Below are 25,053 nucleotides of genomic sequence, written 5' to 3'. Positions count from 1 at the left end.
ACCCACACACACACACACACACACTCACACACACACATATATATATATATATATATATATATTGGGGTAAGCATCCTACAGCTATACATTGTTAAAGCTGGACCCCGTTTGTGTGTGCGTGTGTGCGTGCGTGCGTGCGTGCGTGCGTGCGTGCGTGTGTGTGTGTGTGTGTGTGGGCGTGTGAGACTCTCTGTTCTACCTTAATCCCCAGATTGCCAGAGTTGAGAGTTCAGACACACACTGGCCTTGCTGCTACTGTCAGACTAATCTAATCCTATCATCACTCTAAAACCTTGTCTAGGTGAAAACACACACACACACACACACACACACACACACACACACACACACACACACACGCTGTGTATGGTCTGTTACTCAAACTGGACTTCCTGAATTGCATTCCATTTTTTCATTGGTACCTCAAATAATTTGTACCCTCTGCCAATTAGTTCTCAGGTTGGCTGACTGATAAGGAAACAGGTGTACCACATTGCAGCATTGTTGCTAGCCAATCCGAAAACCGGGGTGGACCGTGATTGGGTGGACTGGGATGGTGTTTTTTTTTAATTCAGGTGAAATTCAGAGACAGTGAAACACTTTGAGATGTTGTTTGCATTGTATTTTAGCAACAATTATCTGCAAGGTAAAGACTTAAGTATGCTTTAAACTCAGTGCATGCAGAATTGTGTGTTACTGCCTGAAACCCTATGAAAGTCTCAAGCTCTTCTTTTCTTCTTCACACAACTGTGTCTGTCACTTGTTGTGTGTCCAACCAAGTACAACACTAGGAATACCTTTGAGGAGAGACTGTGTGAAATTGTGTATTCTTATCCCCATTCATATGATTCATTGTTGCAAGACTACAAAGACGCAAAAGAAACCGAATTCTTGGAGAGAGATCATGTAGGCAGAATGGTGCAGCCAGGGGCAAGCTATATTTGAATGTGGCCATGTGGCGAACAGATATAAACACTTTTGGCTGTAGAAGTGATCAGATGAAATGTCATAAGACCCTGTTTATTTGAAACAAACTGAGGCCCTCTTCTCAAAATGGACATTGTTTATTTCTCTGAATTCTATTCCTGTGATTGTCAGCTTGACGTCCTGCCTTCCTGTGCCTTCTTTTGTTGTTTTGCCATTAAGAGGCAAACTGTCACCCCAGCCAGAGAACTGCCCTGTGCCGGGACACCATGCAGTGTCCATGTGCAAAATGTGACTGTTTCAGCTTTTTCTGGAAATACAGGGAGAGCTAATGTATTATAGTTGTAAAACCATTTTTCAGTCTTACTGTCCCTCATTATTTAGCAGTTCTTGTTATTTTCCTGTATGTTATCTTGGCTTGAGATTAAACCTTACCATGATCTTTTAGTTTTGGTGCCTAAACATAACCATGTAGTTCCATGACTGTTTCAACCACCAATTTTAACCACGTTTTTTTTTTTTTATTGTAAAAAAAAATTAACAACAAAGGCAAGGTACACTGGCTACTAATACACACCTACAGGTCGTATTATTGTTACCATGTTGAATGTCCTGTCCCGCAGCCAGAGAAAAAATTTTGTGAGACGCTGCTGCACCTGTTTTATTATGGTCCTTATAAGATTCACAATGTTTTTTCCATATGATTTTCTTGCTAAACCAATGCATGCAATTTGGCCAATAAAACAGCATTACAGTTACAAGTAATTACATTTTTATGCAAAAAACTTTCATAATGGCGTCGCAACATATTAAATCACATCTCGACAGCATCATGACGATATATCAGCGAAACAATATGACAGCATACTGGCATAGTTTGGAAGAAATCAAGAGGATTCCACTGACAGCCCAAAGTCTTCAGATCAATAGACCAAGAGACAAATTAATACAAGATACTGTACAAAATACAGGAAACCACCTGGAAAACTTGTGATGCTTGCAGTAATGTAAAAAAGGATAGACCTGTTGTGGGTATACAAGGAACAGAGAGACTGGGCTGTAACGCAACAGTAAAAACAGTATTAAAAAATACACCTCAGCCACCTGAAGGTTGGGTTGCTACAGCATCTTCAGCACCAGTACGTCTCGTGGCTCTCGCTGAGCGACGTCTCCCTGTGGAATCTCCTAGGGACAAGCTGCGTCTGACATGACTGCACATCAACAAATACCAGTGAAATCTTTCCTCAGCCAGTGGCTTTTCACACACTGCAATCAACAATGCCACCCAATGCCCCCCCCCCCCCTTGACGACGGGCCCGCAAAGGTCTGATACACCTGCCGCTGGTATGCCCCTATGGGTCACATCCGAGGGTAGGGTAGCAACCTATATGGTTGTCTAGGAGGACTTGTAAGAGACGCATAAACAGACACAGCGACTTTTAGATAGCATAAGTGCTCAACGAATGGTAGTGCTAGGGGCAGCGGCTACATGTTAATTAAAATTAGTCAGAACACATTAAATCATAATGACATTATAAATGAATCAGAAGCAACTGTTTTTGAGTAAATTGTTGCATATTTTGCCGCTAACATGAAACATCTCACTGCTGCTTGTATGATGCTAATTCATTCAGCATTTAGCATACAACAGGAGAGCCAAGCTTTTAGCTGATGCCTTTGTCTGGGGTCACTTTCAATAAAAGAATACTGGTAAACTTTCATTTACAAGGTCACCAAAAATGCACAAACAAACAATAATGAGCCAAACATTAGTGCCCTTATAACTTTCTCTCTGACGACAGAATCACACTGCTAAGAGCAGAGTACTGGATGAAGAAGACAGGGCTATTTTTGGTTGAAATGTATTTCCAGCATGCACTAAAGGGCCGTAAATAGCCTTCCTTGTGACTGGGTGAAACTGCATGACTGAGAGTGAGGGACTGAAAGGATGGACTGAGGTTTTCTTAAACTGTGGCATCACACCAGCTTCCAGTTCAGCTACAAGTGACAAAGCCCTGTGACCTGACTTCCACTCCATCTGTGTGTGTGTGTGTTGTGGTTGTGTGTCTCATTAGCTCTAGGTTAAGGCAGGGAGTCCTGGCGGTGACAGGTTTATTAAATATCTCAGCGCCACAGTAGACGTGGCAGGGAGGGAAACCCCCACTACTCACGTAATTAATGTGGCCACTCAGTGCTCATGTTTGGTGCCTCTGTGCATGAGGGAGGGTGTGTATGTGTGTAAGCCTGTATGCTTTTTACTTTAACAGCATGAGTATATTTGTTGTTCTGTGTGTGTGAGCCTGGATGGTTGTGCTGTGGAGGGACAAGGAGCTTTTCTGGAACTGAGGCGAACTTCCCTGCTGAGAGAAAGAAAGAGAAAGAGAGGGAGATAAATGAGAGAGGAGGAAGATGATGGAGAGATAAGAGGAGGATCTGAGATTTAAAAAAAATGCTTGGAAGACTCAAAAACACTTCTGTCATGATAGATTAATGAAAGTGTTTTTCAGGTTTGACTTACCATGGTAGGTCCTTTCACACTGATTGTTGCATCTACCCAGAGAAAAGGAAACTGGTCAACAACTAAAAGAGAAAGAAGAAACTTTAAAAACTACAGCAGGAACGTTTTTAGGAACCCATCCTCTGGGACCTTATCTGCATTTCTAATGCTGTGGTTTCTGCTCCCAAAAAAGTGTGTGCTTTGGGGCTAGTCCTTTTTGAATGATTGCCACTAAAATCACTAGGATGAGGGGTGGACATTTCCCATAAAGTTTCAGATTACAGTATATGTTGTTCAAGCGCCCGACTAGAGATGAAGAGAGCGCTTTAACCTCACTAGATTTGCGCAAGTTTGAGTACTGCTATTTTTTTTACTTCCTGTGTATTAGTTACAAGTAACGCACGTATGTGACTTTTGTTAGCTGCAGCTAATGTCAGCTGACTCAACACTGTCGTTAGGACTATATAAACACCAGGGAAAATAAGTACAGGTCTAGCCCGCACAAAGCCTAATATGAAGTTTTTCGAAAACATTAATAGAATATTGTCAATAAACCAAACCAAAAGAAAAAAGAGACAAAAGAGAGATGGTGACCAAGAAAGCATAATGAACTAAAATTAAAAGAATCTTAACTTAAGTTAAGTGTGGCTACTTACCGAATTAAAAAAATAGCAGCAGAAAAAAAAACTCCAAATCGACACTGAGTAAGAGGGAACACATAATCATGAGAAACTGCTAAAATTCACATGATTAGCAGGGATCTATAAAGCAACTTTGATACAGGTCCCTTCCGAACGTGTGGTCTGATTATTTGACTTTGTGCTTAATGAGACATAGTTTAAACCAGTTGCATCAGTCAATGATTGGTCTTACAGCACATACCAACTCAATGTGTCAGTATGCATGACTTTGTACATGCTACAGCTCAAACCGGTCTTGAGATGGAGGGACCAAAAGCAAAAGAATACTATTAGCCCTTTAAAAGCTGCTATACTTTTCACGAGGTCAGAATGAACTGTCAGACAGCACGGGGCAGCTGGGTGCCAGCGGTCTTCACTCCCTCTTGGTATTGCTCAATTAAAAGAGGATTTGTGCTATTTCACCACCCACATGTCCGGATTAACACAATTACACACGAGTACACTATGCACAAATATTCGCTGTATGTCTTATGCTGACCTTTGTAGTTATACTTATCCATTGTCCCTTAAGTGCTGATTTATAGTATAAGAGCTTTTATTAATTAAATGTGACATTAAGTTGAGCTGACAGCTTTATTTCCATATTTTGATCATAAATTGGTAATCAGTTTTGAATTTCATTTAGTGCATCATCAAAAGTTGAAAATCTGCCTTTCTAAAGCACTTTAAAAAAAGCTAAAAAAAAAAAAAAAAAAAGAACATGCGTCATAGTGAAAACAAGTAAACTATAAAATGTGAAGCATGAAACATGGAGGTGACAGAGAGGAGGGCTTCATTAGCTGTTTGGAAAATACTGAATGAGATTGGACGGCAGTGAAAGCAGACAGAAAATGAAATGATGACATGGGCAGCTCTCCCACCTGCACAGACAGATTGTCTGGCCAGCAAACCAATCACTCTCGGAGGAGGCAGCCTCTCACTGGGTGTCACTGAGCAGACACCAAATGCACACACGCACGCACGCACACACACACACAAACACACAAACACACACCCAGGAGCGGAGCACAAAAATCTGGGCCCCCTACATAGGCAGGCTCAGTGGGCCCCCTTGTTCGTTTAATAATCCATTGCCACGCCTGGATGAACAACTAAATCAGCAAGTGTAGTGTAGTGCTCATCATGGTATAAATCCCTGATAAAGTGTTTTAAATGAATTTAAGTCTGTACATCTAAAACCTCTGTATATATCAGCCTCTTTTCTCAAAGTACTGTAATTACTGTGTGAAGCTTTTACTGTGAGGTCTTAGAATATTAACATAAAAATAATATAATAATAAACTAACATTTTTTAGGTCTTCATTATAACCTGAGCATAGACAAAGGTGGAAGGCCATCTTATTCTGGCCCCTACACTCAGAAAGCATTACTCTTTTGCTGTAAGTCATCATTTAATAAAATCAAACAAGACATCATTGGAATCGTGTTTAATTTGCAGAATTAGGTTGAACTAGTTTCCAACTAGTGCTAGCCCAGTCTGTTGCAACATACAAGTATCACAATAAAATTTTAGAAAGCTAAAGGCACAATCCATAGATATATGAAATAGGTAGTCAAAGTATTAAAACTGAGCCCTGCGATCACTCTCAAACTGACTGATTGATCTTGATACAGATAGTCAAGTTAAATAATAACTCAGAAAAGTTTGTTTCTGAAGGTTTATTTCCATCAGTAAAACTCATCAAAACACTACAGTAAACTAATCATGTTTCAAAAGTACTTTAGAGAAATTTTGTATTACAAGCATCTTAAAATAAAATAATGTAAATAATATTGTACAGTATTCCGAATGTACAATAAAACACAATACTTTATAATATTGCTGCCAATCCCCTTTTGGTGTAAACTCTGCAAATGACTGCCTGAAATAACTTTTAGTCTGCTAAAGTTATTCTGTTATGAGCTCACTGTGGCTCCTCCACCCTCAGTACATGCGAAGATGGAGGTGATGAATCTGCAGCTGATTCCCTTTCTGTGGCTGAAGGCAGTGCTGCTTCATTTACCAGCAAGCTGCCTATTATAATATTAGCTAACTAGCCATGTTACATAAAAATATTAAACCAGTCTGACAGGCTGCCAACAAGCTGTGATCTCAAAAATAACGTCTCAGCTGCTCTCCCGGGTAGTTGATAGTTTTCTTTCTTTGCTCTTTTGTAGCCTACTTTCACTGTTTTTTAATGACATGATTGCATCAAAGTTCAGCTGAAGTGAACCAGGCTTTGTGAGGGCCCTCCTCCAAGTTGGGGCCCTGGTAACTATTCCACTATTCCCCCCACCCCAGTGCCCCTGCACACACACACACACACACACACACACACACATACAGAGACTTGTTGCACTATCCCCATGGGGACACTCATTAATATAATGCCTTCCCTAGCCCCTTACCCTAGCCTAACCATCACAACTACATGCCTAACCCCAACTCTTACCCTAAACTTGCTTAAACCTGATTCTAACCTGAACTCTAAAACCAAGTCTTAACCCTCATAAAGCAGCCTCTACCCCAGGAGGGTGACACGAGTCCCCACGGGGGACATTAGAGTCCCCACCGGGATATAGGAACAAGTACTCACACAAATATAGACTCTCGCACACAGAAAATTTAGAGCAACTTTGACTAAATCAGTGCTCAAATGATCTTCTAGTCCGTTGACAAATATTTACAACTCTGTGTTACTGTCCATCTGGAATGTGTCACTGTTTGCTTCAGATCAGATACATTTTATATGTTCTATATATGCAGAAACACGTCAGTTACACGTGATTTACGCATGCAAGAAAAGTGTGTCACTAGTGTCACTAACAGGGACTGAAATTTATCCCTATAGACAACCAAAGGAGGGGAAAAAACACATCACAGCACTGACCGCACTATTCAGACTGTAAGATTTAAGGCATCAGAAATTAAGACGAGGGTTGGATACAACAATTGCTTGGTTTATCCCATGTTTTATGTCATAGTGCAAGATAACAAATGCAGTAACTGAGACGCCTCACATCCCAACAAACAGACTAGTGTGTCAGAATTGTTTTTTCTTGTTTGACCACTTCTACAACGTGTTCTGTGACACACATAAGAAACTGCTTCATGCACAAAACATAGTGAAGTGAAAAAGGAATAATGTTTTATTTCATTTCAGATTCATCAGGGCCCCAGCGTATAGTCTGTCATGTCTCTTAGCCAAGTCATGGCAAGATTTAAATATAACCTTTATGTAATCGGGTAATCCCAATTAGACCAGATCTCTTTTGCAAGAGAGACTTCAGTCAAGAAGAGAGAAAGAAAAACAAAAATAGCCAGACATAGTAAAAGCAAATACAGCCTCAGAGACAATCACAGACATCACAGATAATAGATTAGAATTTAAAAGTTTAAGTTCGTCAAGAGACAAAATTATTGTGTAGTCTGATCCTGTCATAAGGTTGTGTTCCAAACCTATCACCAGACAAGAACACCCATACTGGATGATTCTGCAAATCCCTGGAAGACAAGCATTACCAACATTTTTGACATTCAATTCCAACATTTTTCAGATTCTTGCTCTTTACAATATCTGCACACGCCAACAACGGTACGGTTAAGGTCAGGGAAAAAGAGTATTTATGGCAAATAAACCATGATTAAGGTAGGGTTAAGCAGCCTGTCTGCTTCCTCACAAGTGCTTGGAGGTGAAACGATAGCCAAGATTTGAACTTCTCTCTCTAGCTCTGTTTTTTCATTCTTTACACAAACGATTTCTTACACTTTTAATTTGAAAAACCTGGTACAACACCATGGATGCCTTCCTGGCGAGACTGTCTGAAAATGTGCTCTGTATCCCCGTATTTAAACAATATTGTGTCTCCCTCCTGTCTATGACGACCGACTTTTCACCCCACCTTTAACTGTGCCTTTTAGAACAGCTGTAAACACTTTTGATTTGCTATCTGGTCAGACAACAATTTGTACAAATCACTTCTTTTCTTCTGCACAACCTTACTTTACATTTCAATACATACCGTGTAGGGCACACTACTTACTGCACTGGAAGTGAACCTTTGTATTGGGTGTAAATCATGAGGTCTGGAATTGTCCATTATGAAGGTAATTACTTGAGATGTTCAGAATTACATTAGCACTGAGTCAACAGAGAGGGCTCCAGCACAAAAAAGCAGGGTTGTCTGGCAAAAAAGTTTAACCTTGCTCAACTTTTGTTCCAATACATTGTGTTGACAGATCAAATATGGGCAGCACACATTCCAGACAGATTACTTGCATTGAAGTCCTGTTGCATAGCATTAAAAAATGTGCAACACTTTGGTGTCTGATAAGCCTTCAGACTGAGTGATTTATTCCTAAACCTGGACATCTAGGATTGCATTTCATGTTTTCATCAGTGCCTATAGCAGTATGCCCATCCGTCGCAGCTCCTTGGGTTGTTTGAAAGTAGTGGTATTTTCAGTCTGAACACCTGCAAAGAAGAAGAAGCAGTGCACGGATGCAACAGCACTGAGAGTTTAGTACCAAAGATGGAGATATTTAGAGGTTGGAAATTTCTCTCTTGTGTTCAATCATGAGTAAAATGGTATCTGCATTAGAACGTATTTCCATTGTGAATCAGACATTACAGATTCTTCAGGTTATGGCGAAGCATCTGTCAGTATTCCTCACATATGGAGACACGAATCAAATACGTACCATTTTTGCTGTTAATTCCACCCTGTCAGACATGTTATCCACCATGAATGAGATACCACTGCTGACTGGATGCAGTGTTGATGTTGTCATGTAGCCTTGCCTTCGGTTTTAGCACCTCAGCAGTGAACGCAGTGGTTACAAGCTGTTGTGGGGTGATCTGTTGATTCCCTATAGTGCTGCTTGCTACCACAGTAAAAGGAAGCTGGGGGGGGGGGTTCCACTAGCACTGCAAGCTGTGAGGAGGGACGCTCACTGGCCTGGTGAAAACTGTTAAATCCCTGGTCCTTCTACAGAGCTATAGGATGGCAGCAAAGCAGACTGTAGGGCCTGCTACAAGCTGTCACAGGCCATGCTGTTTACAAGCCGTAAGGTGGGACTGTGTCAACCTGGGAGCTAACAAAGCTATGTGGTAATAACACATATGTGTGTAAAATACAAGCAGTGAAGGCAGGGGTCTGCTGGAAGCAGCTGTGTTAGTGTAGGCAGCATTAGCTTCCCGGCCATGCTAACCTGCATGTTGCTAAGTTCTGCCAGGGTGGTAGCAAGTCTGGGGTGCTGCAACATGTTCCCACTACCATCCATCTGTCAGCCCTTGCTCCAAGCGCAGCATCTCTCACCTAACGTAATGTTTTCATTATATTCCTCAATATGGGACCTATAGTATTTTGTGTGGAATGGCCAGGCAAGCAGAAAGGAGGATTGCTTGGAGTGTTTGGCTCACTGCAGCTTGTACACATGAGCGCCCATCTGTTCCAAACCTGCTACCCTCATAGTCAGTAGCTTATGTTGTGACATTCTCAGATGTATGTAAGAGATGATATCTGAAACTGACACCTCTGCTGAGACAGGCACTCGGTATTTAAAAGATTTTTTGACATGGAAAGGACAAACAAACTACCTGGGCATAGATTGCACTTGATATTTATTTGGCAAATTATAAATTCCCCTAACAGTAGTGGAAGGATGTCCCTACAATCTATCCCATCTGGCAAAAACAAAGGGAAAAAAAACAGAAATGGGACCAATGCTGATCCTCATTAGTTCTTACAATTAAAGTTAAATTAGTCTCTATGAAACATCCACATAATTTTGGATCAGGCAGTGTTTCAACAAATTTAATGGGATGAAATGTAATCGCAGCTAATTATTGTGTTTTTGGGAATCATTTTGTTTGCTGGAAAACCAACTCCAATGTATCGCCCATAAAGTATGTGTTGTGGGGAGAGAAAAGATGACAGATAATCACCTTTTTTTAAATTACAGTAGAGAGAGGTGATAGTACAACAGCAATAATGAAAATGGACATCATAACTGTATACTGTGTGCGTGTAGGTCATGGGTAAGAGAGGGATGGGAGGAGCAGAGGCACAGGGGTAAGGGGAAGAGGATCGCAGACAATTGCTGATAAACATTTAAACAGACAAAATATTAATGTGGCTATTGGTTGTGTAAGTGGAAAACAGTGTGAGAGTCAAGTGACATGGTTCTTTGGTAACAATGTTCTTTTCAGTTCCTTTCCTACACTTTTGATCACACCCTTTTTTTCAAGCAATTAGTATGATTGAAGATGGTGAAGTGATAGAAGGTCACAGTGTTGAATTTTGACTTAGGTCTTCATAAAGTCTTGTGGCTAAAGACCAGTGTCTCAGGAATGCCAGCAATACCAGATAATAACTATCTTGCAAACAAAAAAATGAATTCCGATTCTTTACACGCTGGTTGTGATTTTTGTAGTTTTTGCCATCATACCTATATTAACAGTGAACTCATCATACAGCAACATCACTAAAAACAATCATGCAGGTATTAATCAACCAAAAGTTTGATGCACTATGAGTACGAGAGAACAAAGGTGAATGGTAAAATTATCACCCAGACTGGCTGTAAACATCCATCACAGCTGACAGATTCCTGTGCAAAATAGCTGGATCATTTCAGATGCAGCTACTTTTTTTTCCCCTCCATATAAAGTGATTTAAATAATCTCACTAAACTGCTGGCTTGTTAACAACCTGTGATCGTGTGACTGCTCATGTTTCTCACCTTTTGTTGTAGCCATGTTCCCAGATCTCAGCAATTACTTTGGTGAGAAAAAATGTATCATAACTAATATAAGCGATGTCCATAACTATCAAAATAAGACCAAAGAGGTAATCAAACCTCAAATTGAGTTTGAGTCATCGAGTCATGTAACTAATTATTCACACATTACAGAACATAGCCTACTGCACATACTCCATACTGTTACTATAGCAGATGTCCCATTTACAAAAGAGTCATGACACAGTATGATACATAAAATGGGAAAATCAAAGTTTTTACATTTTCTTTACTGTTGAATTAGGTTTACCACGTCAAAAGATTGTCAGCACAGTTTTAACAAAACGAAAACATCTACAGCCTTGCTAGCGGCTCAGTGAAGCAGCTCGTAAGCACAGGAGTGCTTTAAGCTAAACGCTAATATCAGCATGCTAACATGCACACAATGACAAGGCTAACATGCTGATTTTAAGCAGGTATAATATTTAGCATGTTCACAAACTTAGTTTAGCATGCTAACATTTGCTGGTTAGCAGCTGAAGATGATGGGAATGTCAATTTGACATCATTTTTCATCTAATGCCATCAAAGTCAGGGAATCACCAGAGTTATTACAATTCATCTTTTGGGGAACTTCGGTCTGTACTGAATTTCATGGCAATCCTTCCAATAGTTGTTGACAAATTTCACTCAAAACCATACATGTGAACCTCACTGTGGCAATAGAAGAAAAGTCAGGGATCAGCCTATGGGCACTAAAAATGTCAAAATTCCATGGCAATCCATGTAATAATTGTTATTCGTTTATTTGTTTCCATCTGGTCCAAAGTGATGGACCAACTGACAGACCCACTGGCTGACATTGCCATCCCAAGAGCCATTTTTCACAGCACGGTGAAAAATACAAGCCCACACTTTCACTGTATGTATTTGAATCAGTAAAATTGTACCAGTTAAAGCTGGTCCTAATTGCCCATTTCCAACTGGATTATAATTCAGGTATAACATCACTGTTTAGTCATTCACTACATGTTACTCTTTACCTTTTTCCGCCTTATGTGCCTCCTGGTTTTGAGATGCAGATTGAATTCAGTACGGTTTTGTATTGAGGCCATGGTTTACACAATGCATAGATACACTGTTTGAGCAGCAAACCTGGGAATAAGAGAGCAATATATAATGGTTGCTATGAAATGCCTGCAGTGACAACTGCTGTGACACTGAGTGATGGGGTTGAGGACACGACTATGTATTGCAATATTTACAATGTCTGTCCAGTGTCTGTGCATTTAAAAGTGAAAAGAAAGCGAAAAAGGCAAACCACTGCAACACTCAATACTGAATATTTACTCTTTGAGTAAGTTGACTGTCTTTACATTTACATAGTAACGTGACAACATATGGCACAAACTTATGTCTTTTTTTCTCATATTTTAAGGCTGTTTTCTGTCGGAGATCAATAAAGAGTGTAAGTACGTGTGTATGCTTAATTAGGTATTCATATACTGTATGTATGCTTATGTATGCTGGTGTATATATACTGGATATATACATTATATATCTATATATTAAATAAATGATATATTTGATTTTAGCATGTAGGTACTGTATGTGTGTGTGTGTTCTGGTAACTATATTTATGGACCCTTAACAGCAGGAGGCTGTAACCTGCACCATCCACACTCTGTAATCACTGCTGTTTATGACTACATAAAACAACGCACACACTCTCCCTCTTTCTATCTCTCCTTCCCTCAATTTTACACACACACACACACACACACACACACACACACACACACACACACACACACACACACACACATATTTATAGCTGCTGTCTGTCTGACTGGCTATGTGATTATTGCCGTCTGGGTCGGGGCTCTTATCAGTGTTGTGACGGAAGTGGCTGATGGGGACTCACACCCACACACACACAAGCACACCTTTGCCCTTCCTGGCTCTCTCCCTTTCCCTTTTCTTTTTCCGTTTTGTCATCTTTCCTTTCCTCTCTCAGCTGTGCTCTGTCCTTCCTCTGGTAGAGCGGCAGCGTTGCGGCGCTGCGTCTGTGCTCACCCTGCCGTGTGGTGTGCCAGTTCGGGAGATTGGCGTTAAAGCCAGACATGAGCTCATCGGCCCAGCTGGGCAGACAGCCCATTACAATGCTCAGCAGGGCCCTACCGCAGGGGTGAAAAGAGCTCAATACCTGCTGATTATCTACTCTTTCTCTCTATCTGTGTTTCTGTGTCCCCCTCAGCCTCACTCGCTTCTGCTTTCACTGTATTTCTTCTTCTTCTTCTCCCATTCTCCTCATCTCTGCTCTTCTCTTGTCTTTTGTCCTCTTCTCTCTTCTCCTTTTTCCTCCTCTTTTCTTTTCTCCTTTTTCCTCTTCTCTTCATATGCTCTTCCTTTCTTTTCTTTTCTCTTCTTGACTCTCCTATTTTTTCCTCTTCTCCTCTCCTTTTTTCTTCTCCTTCTCACTTCTCTCCTCTTCTCCCCTCCCTGTCTTCTCTTTTCTCCTCTTTTCTCCCTCTCAACCTTTCTCTTGTCCTTTCTTCCCTTTTCTTTCTCCCCTATCTTCATTTATTCATTCATTCAGTCAGGTTTTCTCCACCAAAGGTTCTGTCTATCTCTTTCTTGATCTTGTCTTTCTCTCATTCAGACCCAAATTGATACACACACTCTCCATCTTTCTGTCTGTCATCCTCCTTTCTCTTTCCTTTTTATCTCTCTCCAACACATACACAACTTTTCAGTAAGCACTGTGGTGTCACTGCAGTGGTGCCTGCAGCAGGAAGAGAAGCAGGGAGGGTTGGTTTTTGAAATGACAGGGCTGGGAGTGAGGTGTGTGTGTGTGTGTGTGTGTGTGTGTGTGTGTGTGTGTGTGTGTGTGTGTGTGTGTGTGTGTGTGTGTGTGTGTGTGTGTGTGTGTGTGTGTGTGTGGAGAAATGACAGGGGTGGGAAACCAGACAAGCTGGTGCACCTGTGCAGACAGGATATGACACGGCAATGCAGCCCGACAAGGGCAGGAAGCAGCAAATATGATGTGGCGTGCCAGATGTTTTTATTGAGCACAACTCTCTGTTCTGCAATCTGACTGTCTGGAGTGGCCTTTCTGTTGCTGAGCTTTCTTCTGAGGATGCCGAGCTACAGCCGATGCTGAAGCAAACACCCTCTTTCACTCGCTCGCCCTATTCCTCCCTCTCTCTCTCTCACTCCCCAGCTTTGTCAGCTGGTGAGATGCACTGCGGTTAATTCATGAATCTCATTCAGCCCTCTCATTCGCTATTAAGACTGAGTCATCTCCATCTTTTGTTCTGACTTTTGGAATGGCATTCAGTAATAGTGACTCCACACAGAAGTCACAGGGTGTTTCGAGTCATTGGTCTGACTGGAAATGTTTTGTTAGAGTCAAAATGGATCATCGTCATGTGCAAGTACTTTCATCGGACAAGTCCCGTGATAGAAGCTTCACCCACAGGAGGAATTGTCTGGATAAACAGGCATTACCGATGCAGGATAGAAAAGGTTTTACTGGACTTTATACACTGGCTGTAAGTGCACTGTGTAAATTCACAGTGCAGTGCAGGTTATTGCGTTTGCTTTGTGTTCATGAAAATTCTGTAATCTGTCAGTTTGGCCCATTTATCTTATTTCTTGGTACGTCACATGGCCAAAAGCATGTGAATAACCATTTTACACCCATCCTTGAGTGCTCAACATTCCATTCCACTGGGGGTATTGTCATGTTGAAGGGTTACTCCACTGATAATGTATTGCACTTTTATGAAGTTGGGGGACTCACAAAAGACAGAATTAATAAAAGAATGTATTACCATTGAAGCAGCAGAGGCTTAGATATCCTGACCTTTAGTCCTTGGTAACGTTCAGGCTTCAAAAACTCTGCTTGCGTTGTTTTAAATCCCACAGCTATAGTTTGTAATGTAGCTTTTCTGTTAAAGAATTTTAATCTTGTGGCCAAGCCTATACAAACCTAGAAATGAACCCTGATGATGTCATCGGAGTCATTGTTTTCCAATTTTGGAAAACTCCCTCAATAGCAACAGAAGACATTACACAACTGTTTTCACTGGCTGAGATGGAGTTCTCATTACGAGGAAACTGAACTTCATGTGTAAAATCAGTGGGCTTCCCGAATCAGGAAAAACTTCCCCAAACTGTTGCTACAAAATTGGAAGCATGCTATTGGTTAAAACTTAATTTTATGCTGTGGCATGAAGGTTTCCCTGAGCTGTAACTAAAAGGCCAAGCCCAAGCCATGGAATACAGCCTCAGACTAAAAGAAGACAAAAGTATTAGGATAGAGATGTCCACACACTTTTGGGCATTTAGTGTAAATGTTGGTCCTTTTCATACACGGAAACTGTTATATTTATGATTTTTTTTGTCCGTGTCTTTCTTTTCTGTCTTTCACTCTGTGATCCACAGCAAATGTGTGCTCTCTCTGTGAATCTTGAAAACTTTGATGTCCTTAGCCTTCAAGTCTCTGCAAGAGCAGAGCACGTCTCTGTAAAATAAGCTGTTGGATGAGACTCTTGCATTTTCCCTGCGTCCTCTTCCATGTTCCCTTGCGGTTTCTGATGATTGAAAGCTTGAACTTGTGCTCGGGAGACGGCTTTGGTTTCAGAACTAATGAAGCGGCAGAGAAGGGACCTGAGGAGAACTGAAGCAGACACCACAGAAGTAGAATGGTTTTTCCGGTCCATGTTTGGGATGAGGCATAACACAGACCTTTTCCTAGCTGAGCCACAAGATGGCGCTATGAAGTAGTCTGTAATTCATTACCACAGGTCCAGAAGTTGCTCTGGATGTCATTGTTTTTCAAAGAGGGAAGGATGGAGCTACATTCCACTGCGGCCTTTTACTTTGCTGCTTTTTTCAGTATCAGCCTGATCTCATCGCGGATGTGTTCATGGTCTCATTGCACACACCTAAACTAAATTTTCAAGCATATGTGGCAGATAAGAAAATACTTATGTTTCTTTTTTTATCTATTCAATCATCTATCCGCTGCATATATATGATAAGGTGTACAAATGGCAACAAGAAATCTCCTCTTAGACATTATCTTCAAATACATCTGAACACACACATGCGCCCACACACACGCAAACACACACACACAGCAGGTGCATTTAAAATAAAAATAATATTTTTAGAGCTTTTAAGAGGCATTGCATGAACATGTCATGGTTTGGTTCAAATGGTCACAAAACAACAGCGGTAGTAACACACACAGTAAACTTCTGGATAAGCATGAAACCCCTGTGTAAACAGCAAAGACCCCATGCAAAGTTTCTGAAACAAACAAATGCACACGTGCCACCTGTCAGCCTAGAGTAGTCTTCCTCAAACACACACTGAAACAGACACAAGGAGGCTGTGTGTCCTGCACTGACGGATAATCCCGCAAAAGTGATGTGTAAGGGGTACAAAAATCTGTTTGTATCAATTCATGGGTATGGACACATATAAAAAGGAACTAAATAAAACAGAATTGAAAATAGAGCCCCAGTTTTTTTGAACATCTAATCCAGTCTCATTTTTTTTATCAAGCCTACTTAGCCACCGTGGTTTTTTGTTTTTTTATATCGAATACCTATGACAACCTCTCACCCCTCCATTCATCATCATTCCAGAGCTGGGAACGCAGCTGACTGACAGCAACAGGGAGTCACTCCGGATATGTGGACAGATGATTACTGAAGAATCGGTTATCTTTGTGTCACTTTGCATTACATCAACAAGTGGGAGCTGACCGGGCCAGTGCTTTGCACATCTCAGCGCATCGAGGCAGACAACCTCAAGACCACGCAAGCCCTGCGTACATACGGTCTGGATGAGTTTTCAGTTGAGTGTCGGTGTAGCCCGTGTGCTCAATTAACGCTAGGGGGACGGGTCGGGTCGCGGGACTCCTCTATATTAACGGGTCGGGTCCGGATTTGATTTAGAGATAATTGCGGGTAAGGGGGTCGGTTCCGGTACAGAGCTTTGCCGGTGCTGTGACGCAGTGTGTGTGCAGACTGCAGGCAGGGGGTGGGTGGGGGTGGTGGGGGGTGTGGAGCTGGTAGACTAGAGTGCATTTGGTATTCAGCCGTGCCTAGTATTTATCTGTCTGTTGGCTGTCTAGTCTGGTCTGGCCTGTTAGTGGTGTCACCCTGCATGCTCCCCGGGGGACTAAATTGATGATCCAGACAGACTGTGCGTGTGTGTGTGTGTGTGTGTGTGTGTGTGTGTGTGTGTGTGTGTGTGTGTGTGTGTGTTTGAGGGTGGAGGTGGGGTATGTGTGGATAGAGGTTTGTGGCAAGAGTGAGAATCGATGTGTGTCTGAGTCTGTCTGTGCATTAGAGCTTGTCTGGGGTGTGTTTTTACGTGTGTGTGTGTGTGTGTGTGTGTTTGTGTCTGTGTGAGAGAGAGAGAGGACATCAGAGTGACCTCACATCAAGAGAGAGAAAAACTCCCATCAGTGTCTGGATTGATATTGCTGCATTAGCTGACAAGACATCAGTGCTTCGGTACAATTATGACAGCTGCCAGGCGTTTGTAAATTGCATCAGGGTTGTGTGTCTATTATTTATCCCCTTTCCAAAAGTGTCAGTTCGCTTATGGAGGAGTGCGGAATTCACTGGAAGCCGTCAAGAAAAGTATCTTTGCATGATTGGAAAAGGAACTTGGCCAGTGATGCGGTACTTAATGCACAACATCTGTTGGAGGTCTTTGCTTTTCCCATTTACTCATTTTCCTTCACAGAGGTCCATTTCATTTTATTGCCTTTGGTTACTGTTACTACAGAACGAAAATGGTCAAATACTCTCCCCATCTCATGCAGAGATGAAATAAAGCCCAGACTATACTTAACACGGATTTCTGGGAGGACCACCTGGACACTCTGAAGGTCCCTGGGCCATAGTTTGGGATCCTGCTGATCTAGAGTGGCATTCAGAGCCTCTCAGATTGGAACAGCCTAGTTTATTTATAGGCTGCCGACGGTCCTGCGCTAGAGTGCGTGTGTGTGTGTGTGTGTGTGTGTGTGTGTGTGTGTGTGTGTGTGTGTGTGTGTGTGTGTTGGGTGCAAGGTTTGCACTGTTAGTTAGATTCATAGGGGATGTGTTGGGGCGGAGAGGTGGGGGTTTTGCCTCTCTGCTGTAAGGGTGGGGGGTGAGGTGGAGATACGTCAAGGTTAGCCAATTCAAAGAACCGTCTGCTGCCGCCGCTGTACGCGAAGAGTTCTGCCCACACCGGAACGATTACCCCCCCCCTCCCAGTCCCCTACCACCTCCGCGCACGCTCTCCCACATTGTCAACCTGGCCCTCTTCCTAGCTTTCTGAGTGAGGTCACCCCCCCCCCCAATCCAACTCACCCATGTGCCTCCACCCCCCTGCAACCAAGACGCGCAGACACACACACACACACACACACACACACATACACAGACATACAACCCCTGTCCCGTCCCCTCGCCGTTGCTGCCTTCAAGTCCTCCTCGTACAGCTCTGCTTGCTACTTGTAACTCTGGATGTCAATGCACATTCAGGTGCTTTTGATGAGAAATGAGGGAGGAATAATAATTTGGTCTTTGCCGTGGAAGTTGTTTCATTTTAGTGACCTGTTTGAAACCTCGGCCTCTGCGTAAAAAAAAAAAAAAAAATAGTGAAATAGTCTTTTAGTCATTCAGAGACCTTTAACGTGGTACTTGGCTTTGTCACTGAAGCCACCATCAAGAAAAACAAAATTCACTTATAAGATAAGACAAAATGAGTTTGTATGTTTGTTTATATGATCTACACTACGTCGGGTTGCGATGCAAACAAAATAGTGCGTACCACTAGCTGAAGAGGTTGAAATCATGGATTTCAAGTTCATCCACCATGCAACCTGGCTTTTCATATTGTCAGCACCAAATGTGGTTCAGTCGGATCGTTTGCTACTGGAAACGCTTAAACACGCCCTGACTCCTGTGCCATTGTAAATCCAGACTTTCCCAGGTGTTGGAGTATACGGCGTTTCATTATGCTCTTGGCTGGTTGAAGTCAGAACGGTGACATTTCTGTCCGCTCCTGAAGGCAGCACTCCCCTCCCCCCCGCCCCCTGTCTGGCCCACCTCGCGAGCCCTCTGATTGGTCCGAGCGCCAGTCTGTCAGTGTGCGGGCGGGGCCTGAGCCCGCTGTGTCTGCTCCTGCTCTAGTGGAGGAAGGACAGCTGCTCTCAGCGGCGGAGGAGGGAACAGAAAAATCCATACAATGCGTTAGACACGGGCAGTCGCCTGTCCCCAGCTCGCTCGCTAATTCACTTGCCCTGCCGCTCCGAGAGGACCATGGCGTGAGGAAAATCGTGGAAAATAACTGCGAAACTGTCGGGAGTTACTCGCGCTGGCGGACTCTGTTGCCACTGCCTGGAAGTTTTTTTTGTGTTTTTTTTTCCCCGTCGGGGGGCCCCGACGGTGGCGGCGGCTCTCTCCCAGGAGCGGTGTCCCGGTCTGCCCAGCCCCATGCAAAACCTAACGGCCCCAGGCGGCCCCGGCAACTCCAATGTCACCTGCTCCTGCAACTGCACCGCTTCCCAGCCACAGGGAATGGAGATATGTGAGTAACATTACTTGCGTTTCTCCTGACCTTAAAAAGCTGCCGACACTTTAGTGCCTAATCCGTTTTATGTGCACTCCCCAGTGCAGCAACAGAAGGGCAACAAATCAGACTTAGTATTCATCCAAGACGGTAAAGTAATTCCGCTATTAATTCTCTATCAGCCCCCCCCCAGCAAGTATACTACTCCTGTGATTCACCTATGGGGACTCAGATTATGTCCACAGGAACTTTATGGTGACCTTAGTGTACTCGCTGGCATTTCTGATCTCTTTTGTCATCTTTGTTTGACTTGAGGTGTCTCTCGAGGACATACTATTTTACAGCGCTTCTGTGTGACTTTATGTTCAAGTTGAGCTGGTGCAGCAGTCATTAATAATACATGGATAACCTATGGTACCCAACAGTTAGAGTTAGAAATCTGTCATATTCGTGTAGCATTCGCCTTGCTCAGACTTACAGTATAGTTTAACTGTATATTACATATTTGCAGTAGTTCTTTAAAACAAGAAAACAATTTCCTTTCACTTCAAGTGTCCTGCTTTAGTTTTTGTAGATGTTTTCAACATAAAGGGGTCGGCTTTATATTGATACTTGGAGACATATCACTATAGGCCTGCCTGGGCTGTGCACATGCTCTGAGGGATCACCACAGAGGGTTAAATAGTTTGCCTGTCAGCACAGACAGGAAACGCTGGAATGGTATGTTATGTCTGTCTGCCTTCTGAGCAACCCAGAGAGAAACTATCATTATCAGCTCTGCCCCTAGTGCTGCTGCCGCTTCTGCTGCTTCTGCTGCTGCTGCTGCTGCTGCTGCTGCTTCCGCCGCCGCCGCTGCTGCTGCTGCCTGCTAGATCCACTGCAGACGTTCCACTTTATGACTGAAGCGGAGCACTCAGAAAAGCAGGCGGACAAACACATGCGGGCAGACAGGTAGAAATGCAGGGGACCGCCAGACAGTGGATGCATGAAGTCTGACAGCTCTGCAGACAGACCGATGAGGACAAATAAACAGGAAACAGACAGAGAGCTGAAATTCAGACAGGCGGGTAGATTCACAACCAGGCAGCCAGAGAAGTACCGACAGAGATAAGAAGAGCCGTGCGGACGGACACATCCAAAACCAGCCAGACAGACATATTGACAGACAGACAAGCTACAGACTTGCTGACAATGATGTGTAATTTCCAATGGGGCAGAGGCCAGGCCTGGGCAATGTGAGGTGAACGCAGGATATTAGATTTAGATTTGGCAGTGGAGTGTGGTTGCACTGACGCCACATTGCAACCAAGAAGCGTGTCCATGTGTGTGTGTTTGTCTGGCAGACGCACCGGTGTTCCACCATTCGTTTTCTGTGGCATCATCCTATTGCAAGCCAGGGAAGACACACATAATCAGGCATGAACTGGTGCATCCACAGACAGTGATACAGCAGAGAGAGCCTAATTAGATAATCCAGTAGAACTGCCTCAGACTTATAAGATGAGCAGACATGCAGTGCTGCAAGAAAAGTCAAATAATTGTGTTGACTCATACTTTCAGTGTATGTAACCATAAAATAAACTGCCTAGTGTATTTAGGATTATACGTGCGTCTGTGTTTGATACTTTGGCCTGGTATTTCCAATGCATTTCTCATCAGCAGAACGTCTCACCAGTTGGTGGCAATTCCATACACAAGTGGTTTGAAATAACTGTGCCCTACTGTAGTGACCGTCTGGTTTGAAAAGGGCTCTTGTTTGTCAGCTGTGTTGTCATGCAGACTCGGCAAGGCTGTATAATGTAGCTCATGCTTTGATGATTTCTCTGGCTGAAGAAATGAGCTACAGTCTGCCTTTTCTTCTTCCTTTTTTTTTTTTTTTTTTTTTTTTTTTTTTTTATTAAAGCGGAGCAGGAAGTCTCACTGGTGTGTTTTCTCATTATTCAGACAAGGAGGAAAACTGAAAGGGACTACAAACACAGAGCGAACACAGCTCAAACGGTGTTCCGCGGCCAGGAACCGAACCTCCGTCTACAGACTGGGATTCACATGTAGAATGTGAAAGACAGAGACCTTTAACAAGTGTTAGTCTCTAGCTGTTGCTGTGCTTGGATTCACTGTGAAGTGTATTTATCTTGTATTGTAGGTGTGTATTGTAAAGCCCTAATGATACTACGAAGTCCTGAGGTCAAACGCCACAGCTTCAGACAGATGTGTCTTAGGTGTGTATTCATTAGCTATAGTCTACACTTAGCCATCACAGAAAATCCTCAGAAAGGGAAGATTCTTGTCTGATCGTATAGTTCCCTCAGGGCACTTCTGTTTTTGGTCGCCTGCAAACATTTTCCGCCAGTGGGGAAATATTAAAGGCCAACTTCATGAGGTGATTTCAATTTACCCAATGGAAATACCTTCTTTCCAATCAAGAGAACTCATCTGGACAGCAGTGCAGCGGTTTTTCTTCTAATACGGATTCCAGGAGATTGTTGAATAAAAGTGTAAAAATGTATGATTTTAGTATTCAAAACTAGATTTCAATTATTCATTAACTTTGTTTTTTTTTTTTGTTTTTTTAGTGTAAAGTAGCAACTTAAAAACTTCTTTTTTACCCACAAGAAGTACCCTGCACAGCAGTATAATTCAGTCAAGTGCTAGTCAAACACAAGCAATGGAATGAACCAAGAAAATAATTTTTATGTTGTCTGGCAAGCCCCTTCTTGGTTTTTGGCGTTTTTGTCCTGATTATCCAAGAGAAAACAAACTATGAATAGAGCTGGCAACTGAATCTCAGTACATTTTTGGTAATACCGAAACCCGTCCATAGTAACAAGTACAGAAAGCTGTCAAGTACCAAATACTGCCATTGATTGCCTAGTCGGATTTGTAGTTCTGTTTACTGATTCTTGAATCAGATAGTTTCTGATTTCAATCATAATTTTGACATTTTTAGGCTTTTTTGATTAAGCAAAATTCTCAAACAGCTGTGCGTGTTAGAGCCCGTTGTAGAAAAAAATGTTTATAGGGCTGAAACTAACGCTAATTATCAGAATCGATGAAACTGCAGATCATTACCTTAACCCGATGTATTCAGAAGTCCCGTTTTGACAGACCAACAGTCCAAAACCCAAAGATATTCAGTTTACTGTCAGGTATGACAGAGAAAAGCATCAAATCCTCACATATCAGAAGCTGGCAACAGCAAATCTTAGGCATTTTCACTATTAAAAAAATTACTATCATAGATTATCCAAGTAGTTGCCTATTAATTTTCTGTTGATTGACTAATCGATTAATCAACAGTTGCAGCTCTACGTTTATATTTCTCCAACTAAAGGTATATATAAAAAAGTATATTTTATATTGTTACCAAAACTCAAGTATTTTATCAGTACTAGTATTGAAAGATCTCAAATCATACCCAGCCCTGACGATTGAAAGCAAAGTTTTTAAATGCGTGTCTCCCCAGAGAAAGCACTGGAAAACCCCTGTATGGAGTATTCTTAGATTATCTTTATCATCCTCCGGCTCTTTGAGATGCACACATAGTTGAAAAGCAATGCACTTGCCACTTGGGAATGGGTCCATGTGTCGGAGACTTGAGTGGTTATCATTGGCTATGTGTATGTAACGGTTAGCAGGGGCCAGCCAGCCAGACGGATGTAAACAGCCTGATCTGTAATCCTGTGTATGAGTGGTGTTAGTGTGTAGGTGGCAGCAGGGTCATCTGTCAACTACCTAAGGCCAAATGCGCACACGGCTACTTGTTGACTCTCAGACACACACACAAAGATGTACACGTAGGCGCACAAACACACACATTTACACCTAGATATACTGTATGCAAGCACACACACAGAGACACATACACAGGCACTCTTAGGCTCAGCCAATATTTACCCTGCAGTCTCCAGCCAGACAGCCAATCCAATCTCTCAGTAAGCTCTTTGTTGTTTGTTTGGGGTTTGTTTTTTCGCCTCTTTTTTGTTTGGTTTGTTTGTGAAGGTGATGTTGATTTGGAATTAGTTTGGTTTTTATTATGATGGTTTTATTATTAATGAATTCTAATAATTAGCCTTGGAAAAAAAAAAGACTTCAAACTCAGAGTCTGAATAGAAATTGTGGGACCTTGGGGAGGGGTGTGGCAAAGATAACCAAACAACAGCATTTAAAATAAAAATAAATCTTTTTTGTAAAATATTTTTTTCCCCCTCCCAGACACAGTCGCTGCTCCTGTAATTAATTTCACAGGGAATTTCTACACTCGGTTAGTGTCTCTCAGTGGAGCCTTATTTAGTCTGCCACCTCTCCTGAGCTGAGGGTTTTAGCAGTGAACAGTGGTGTTCAACTTGCGGAGATTAAGAAAGAGCTTCTTGTTTTATTTAAGGAGGTGATGTCAGAGGGGTCCCCAGACCCCGTTTTTACACTGCGGAGCTAACCAGCCGATGCAGCCGAAATCTGGGGGTGTGGAGACCTCTGTAAAGTCCAGGTGACTTTAGCACATATTCTGATACAGGGCACACTGCAAAAATATCCATATTGTAAAGTAATTTGGAGGAAATATAGGTTTAGCTAATTACTTTAGCATCATTATAGATGACTTTATAATCCATTGATGTGTAGCATTTTTTAGTTTTTCTGCTTCACCAGTTGTTTCCACTCATATATGAACTTTGGCTTTAAGGTAAAATGATTTAATCTTTCTGTCAGTATTACATATATATTTTGTAGACCTTTAGGCAATTATTTTAATAACTGATTTGGGGTTTAGGTTGTATTTTTAAGCCAGAATGCCTCTGGCCTACAGTTCTCACTTGTAAGCATTTACTGTATTTCATTGTCTCATGTGATTACAAACTTAATATCCTAAGTCTTGATGTGCTGGTCAAACTAAACAAACAGTCTAATACCATCATCTTGGGCATTAGAAAATTGTGATTGATATTTTTCCGCACTTTCCCGGATTCTATGGACCAAACGACTAATCGAGTAATCAAGAGTTAGTCGCAGTTGCAGATGTTAATGAGTGAAATATTCAAACCCAGGAGAAGACACTGTTTTGTGTATAGCAGTGACGATATTAAAGTTGCGCTGTATTTTTTGACCAGTTTCAGTGTTATGTTTTTATGAGTTGGACCCTACTTTGTTTGTGAACAAGCATCATGTTTATTAGAGATATGAATGTAAACATAACTTTTGTTTGTTTACATGAAAACTCAACAGGACACCTTTAAGTAGAATATTTGTAGTAGCTGTTTGGTCTCAATGTGTCTTTGTTTCCGTGTTAGTGAGTGCCATACTAGTGTCCAGGATGGTCAACTATATGTTACAATTAATGTCATGTTGACACAACAGGGCTAGGATATGTCATGGCTTTTTTTGTTACGTTTCCCTCTCTTTGACAGTTTGTTTTGCCTTAAATCAGCTTGACCACCAGTCATTGTTTTTGCCCCCCTCCTCCCAACACTCTTATCTTGCGGCAGTTTAACCCAGTTTTTGGAATTGAACTGACAACCCTGGAAGCTACAAACACTGTGGAGAATGCAGCCTGGAGCAGCTCTGCTCACTTCAGCTGAACAGGTCAAGTTGAGGCAGCAATTTCCAAAGTCCAAAGCGGTGAAAAGGTTAAT

General features: G+C 42.1%; 1 protein-coding gene across 2 annotated transcripts in view; it reads left to right on the top strand.

The window, feature by feature from the left end:
• The window catches only part of ldlrad4b (low density lipoprotein receptor class A domain containing 4b), a 249,642-nt gene that overhangs the window by 186,915 nt on the left and 37,674 nt on the right, over positions 1-25,053 (top strand). Inside the window, exon 1 of one of the 2 annotated variants that reach the window (XM_040117968.1) lies at positions 19,112-19,447. The exons of the other annotated variant lie outside the window; for it this stretch is intronic. Within the exon in view, the coding sequence (XP_039973902.1) occupies positions 19,354-19,447 (94 nt within the window). The 5' untranslated portion in view covers positions 19,112-19,353. Of the gene's footprint in view, positions 1-19,111; positions 19,448-25,053 lie in introns of those variants that run through there. 2 annotated transcript variants of the gene reach the window in all.

Source organism: Xiphias gladius, chromosome 22, assembly GCF_016859285.1.
Source record: "Xiphias gladius isolate SHS-SW01 ecotype Sanya breed wild chromosome 22, ASM1685928v1, whole genome shotgun sequence".
NCBI lineage: Eukaryota > Metazoa > Chordata > Actinopteri > Istiophoriformes > Xiphiidae > Xiphias > Xiphias gladius.
Note: the sequence above shows the minus strand (reverse complement) of the source record. Positions and strands in the feature narration are given on the sequence as shown.